The sequence below is a fragment of the Oryza brachyantha genome, chromosome 8 (assembly GCF_000231095.2).
Source record: "Oryza brachyantha chromosome 8, ObraRS2, whole genome shotgun sequence".
In the NCBI taxonomy this organism is placed as follows: Eukaryota; Viridiplantae; Streptophyta; class Magnoliopsida; order Poales; family Poaceae; genus Oryza; species Oryza brachyantha.
The window spans coordinates 2,220,152-2,222,085 of NC_023170.2; the positions used below are offsets into that span (position 1 = coordinate 2,220,152).

Genomic DNA, 1,934 nt, shown 5'->3' on the forward strand with positions numbered 1-1,934 from the left:
ACTTGTGATAAGCATAATGGTGAAGGTAGTACCACTTCAATGCCTCAGCAAGTTCCAAACCCAGACCAACATATAGTGCTATCAAACACACCACAGAGCTCAACTCAAAGCAGGAAGAGGAAGTCAGCTGCATCTGCCACCATCAGTGCTGCAAGCATGCCAAAGACAAAAATTCCTAGCAACCAAAAGGTTAGTCAAGCGTCAGTCAATTTTACATTCATAGCACAATAAACCATTTATTCATTTACCTAATTCTGAAATATTGTAGGCACTCCAAGTTGTTAGGGTCAATGCAACAGCAAGAGTTGCAACACATCAAGGTGGTTCCGCTACTGTCAATTTGCAAGCCATTGTACTAGGATCCCAGGGATCGACAAGTGCATCAGTACAGATCAAGTCTGGGAAAGCTTCTGTTTCTGTATCAGCTCAAGAACCAGGAAATGGCAAGGGAAAGAAACCTACTCCTGGTCCACTGCTACTTATACCTCCATGGGAATCTGCCAAACTATGATGCCATTTGTTGAAGGCTATGATGCCATCTGTTGCAAACTGTGTTGCCATTTGCTATGTTATCTTATGTGTAATATTCTAAGGCATTGTATTGCCAGACTTGAAGTTCCTGGGATGTTTTGCAAGACTTAATGCTAGACTTTTGTGTGAGTTGACAGACTTCATGTTAGGTTCTGAGGCATTATATTGCCAGACTTGAAGTATGTGTGCTGCTATATGTCATGTAATGTAAGACTTATGGCCAGACTATGGCTGATTTAGTGATGTAATTGCCAGACTTAAAGGCAAGATATTAAGTTTGTTACATTCCGGACTCATTGCATATTATTATGTGATGAATTGCCCAACTTATGCCAGACTTATGGCATATTATTATGTGATGAATTGCCCAACTTTATGATACATAACTTGTATATGTACACTCTTCATTTAATAACATTCACTCATACTACTCAATTCATCACCCAAACCATGACAAACAGACCACAGATTGCCAGTAAAACAAAAAAAAGCATGCACCTATCCTTCTCTGGCCTACGATTTTGTTCTTTCAACAGAACCAATTTTGCATCGGTCTCAGCAGCATGCTTCTTCAACGCTGCCAACTCCCTCCTAGCTGCATCTACATCACGAGCCATGGCTTGCCCTTCCCTAACAGCAACAACAAGTTCATCCTTCTCCCTCCTTAGTGACCACACCGCATCGCGCAAATCATTCAACAGATCTCTAAGAAAACTGCTTGTTGGCCCTTCATGCCAGTCAAAAAAATCGCATCCACCATCCTGGGGTCACAAACCCTAGAAATCAGTCCCAACGAGAAATCCAATCCAACAAAGAGAATCAAAATAAAAAACAAAGAGAATCAAAATAAAAACTTACTCGAGCATTGCGACATTTGTAGTATCGTCGCCCCGGGTTGTCACGGCTCCACGAGATCCATCGTGCCGCCTTCGCTTTGCATCTACACAACACCGGAGGTTGATACTCCATTGGCCCCACGCGATACGGTATCGGCGAGGCTGATGTGCGACGGGAAGAAGAAGCGGAAGATGCCTCGCTATGATAACTGGCCATATCCGCCCGCGCTGCTCAAGCTCACTGCCGCCGCCGGCGCCTTCGCCTCCGCCGCCGCTGCCGCCTAAGTCGCTGAGAATGGTAGGTGTGTGCTTTTATTCCTAACTACCATGCTGACTCGGCTTTTTGACCGAGGTCAATCCGCCACGTCGGACGAAACCACCCACAATATTACCTGGTAGTTGATTTGCACCGGTTTAAGCAATTGAGGGATGTGATATACCCGGTTTTGCGGTTGGAGGGCATGTTTTATACTCGGTTTAGTTGTTCTCGGAGAAAAATCCAATAAAAAAATTTACAAATAAAAATAATTTATAAATAAAACTTTTACATATGTGTTTTTAGTGATC

General features: G+C 43.4%; 2 protein-coding genes across 2 annotated transcripts; one reads left to right on the forward strand and one right to left on the reverse strand.

The window, feature by feature from the left end:
- On the forward strand, positions 1-555 carry LOC102722887. The gene is made up of 2 exons (XM_015840394.2): positions 1-189; positions 269-555. The coding sequence occupies exons 1-2, from the start codon at positions 40-42 to the stop codon at positions 509-511; spliced, it is 393 nt and encodes a 130-aa protein (XP_015695880.1). The 5' UTR covers positions 1-39; the 3' UTR covers positions 512-555.
- Positions 556-940: 385 nt separating this feature from the next.
- LOC102699334 lies at positions 941-1,584 on the reverse strand. The gene is made up of 2 exons (XM_040526539.1): positions 1,390-1,584; positions 941-1,258 (listed from the first exon to the last, which is right to left on the reverse strand). The coding sequence occupies exons 1-2, from the start codon at positions 1,403-1,405 to the stop codon at positions 963-965; spliced, it is 312 nt and encodes a 103-aa protein (XP_040382473.1). The 5' UTR covers positions 1,406-1,584; the 3' UTR covers positions 941-962.
- Between the last annotated feature and the right edge of the window lie 350 nt (positions 1,585-1,934).